At 21.2% G+C, this 1,919-nt stretch overlaps 1 protein-coding gene across 1 annotated transcript; it reads left to right on the top strand.

Moving 5' to 3' along the window:
- LOAG_03075 (hypothetical protein) lies at positions 1 to 1,306 on the top strand (the record flags this gene model as incomplete). Its single annotated transcript, XM_003138612.1, has 4 exons — positions 1 to 66; positions 332 to 441; positions 936 to 1,085; positions 1,213 to 1,306. The coding sequence occupies 4 exons, from the start codon at positions 1 to 3 to the stop codon at positions 1,304 to 1,306; spliced, it is 420 nt and encodes a 139-aa protein (XP_003138660.1).
- Between the last annotated feature and the right edge of the window lie 613 nt (positions 1,307 to 1,919).

Below are 1,919 nucleotides of genomic sequence, written 5' to 3'. Positions count from 1 at the left end.
ATGCTTCCTTCATCTCAGCAATCATTTCAACCAATGATGATGACTGGTCGAATGAAAAGTGTTTTGGTAAATTTTTTACTTTTTTAATCTTCTAGCTTAAATTATTCAAAAACTTTCTTTAAAACGTTGTTAAATTTGAATCAATTCAAATTTGTCAAATTTATTCTGAAATTATGATCATTTAAAAATTGCATAATTTGACCTTTTCGTTTATCTTTTCTGTAATGTCTTAATGTTTAAATATTTTCAAAAAAAAGAAAATTCCATCCATTTATTTAATTCGAAGACTAAAAATATCCCACTAAAAAAAAAGTAATGTTCGAATTTCCAGATTTTAAAACGAAATTTTGATAAAAATATTGTCAGAAAGGAATTTGCAACAATGAAAACAAATGCAAAAGATCAAATTCTACGAACTCAATTTCTAATACACATAGCCAGGTCTTGCTTTCGCAATTTTTTTATTCTTTTTTATTTTGAATGATAAAAGAAAATAAAAATTATGTATTTTGAAAAAAAATGATACTGTTGTAAAGTTGGCCTAAAAAAAATTGTCCAAAATAATTTCAATTAAAAATTAACAATTTCAAAATTTTCGAATTATTTCAGAAAAATTACATTGCATCGAAAGTTTAATTCTGATATTACAAACGGGAAATTAACAAATGATTTGAATTCCAACTATTAATTTCATGTTAATTTCAATTAGCAGTTTTGAATGTGATAATGCAAATATGTGTTGCAAATTTAGAGTGGTACTTTTTAATTTGACAAGGCAATAATTAAATTTCAAATTTTTAAATAAGTTTTATGCTTTTTTCTCTTATTATTTATGCTTAATTTATTAACTATCCTTATTTTACTTTTCGTTTTTTTTTTGTATTGTCAACTTTGTCACTATTAATTATGTATTTTTTCATTCATCACTTAGACAGGTACAGATTTCAAAATAAATATGGAATACGGTATTACATTTTAATATTTTGTATAATATTCTACGCTCTATTAGGTGGTATTATATTTCATGCTACCGAACATCATGATGAAATTCAATATTTGGAGAGAAATGTTGATAAATTAAATATGTAAGTCAGTTTAAAATTCCATTTTAAAATTTTTTTGTTCTTTTTGTTCGCAGAGTTACTAATTTCTTCGAAATTAATTAAACTCATTTAAACTATTCAATGTAAACGCTTTTCTTTTTTTTTTAAGGTTAATAAGTGGTTTAACGGATCGTATTTTCAACGCTGCAAATATTACTTTAACACGAAGAAGGCAAAATCATGTGGATGAACTCATTAAGTAAACTGCTTAAAATTAATTAAATGTACTCAAAGTTTGCGCTTTTTAAATTCAACTTTTCAACTTCTAAATTTTAATAAACCAAAAATTGCTAAAATCGTTGAGACTGCTTCATTATCCTATTTAGCGCTTTTCATTATTATAAGTCAGCAAATAAGCATAGAATAATCCAATATATAGGATGTTAGCAGTCCAAACCATTAACCAATTTAGACTGATTCAACTGATCTGTCGGCTAAATTCCGACTTTTTAAATGCCTAATAAATCGCTCTTTTGGTTTAATTTGGAAAAATTAGTTTCTTTGCTGAAAAAAATCGAACTAAAATTAAACTGCTTTATTATTGGTATATTATTATTATTATTATTATTATTATTATTATTATTATTATTATTATTATTATTATTATTATTATTATTATTATTATTATTATTATTATTATTATTATTATTATTATTATTATTATTATTATTATTATTATTATTATTATTATTATTATTATTATTATTATTATTATTATTATTATTATTATTATTATTATTATTATTATTATTATTATTATTATTATTATTATTATTATTATTATTATTATTATTATTATTATTATTATTATTATTA

The sequence above is a fragment of the Loa loa genome (genome assembly GCF_000183805.2).
Source record: "Loa loa unplaced genomic scaffold supercont3.52, whole genome shotgun sequence".
In the NCBI taxonomy this organism is placed as follows: Eukaryota; Metazoa; Nematoda; class Chromadorea; order Rhabditida; family Onchocercidae; genus Loa; species Loa loa.
This window is presented reverse-complemented; position numbering and strand designations above follow the sequence as displayed.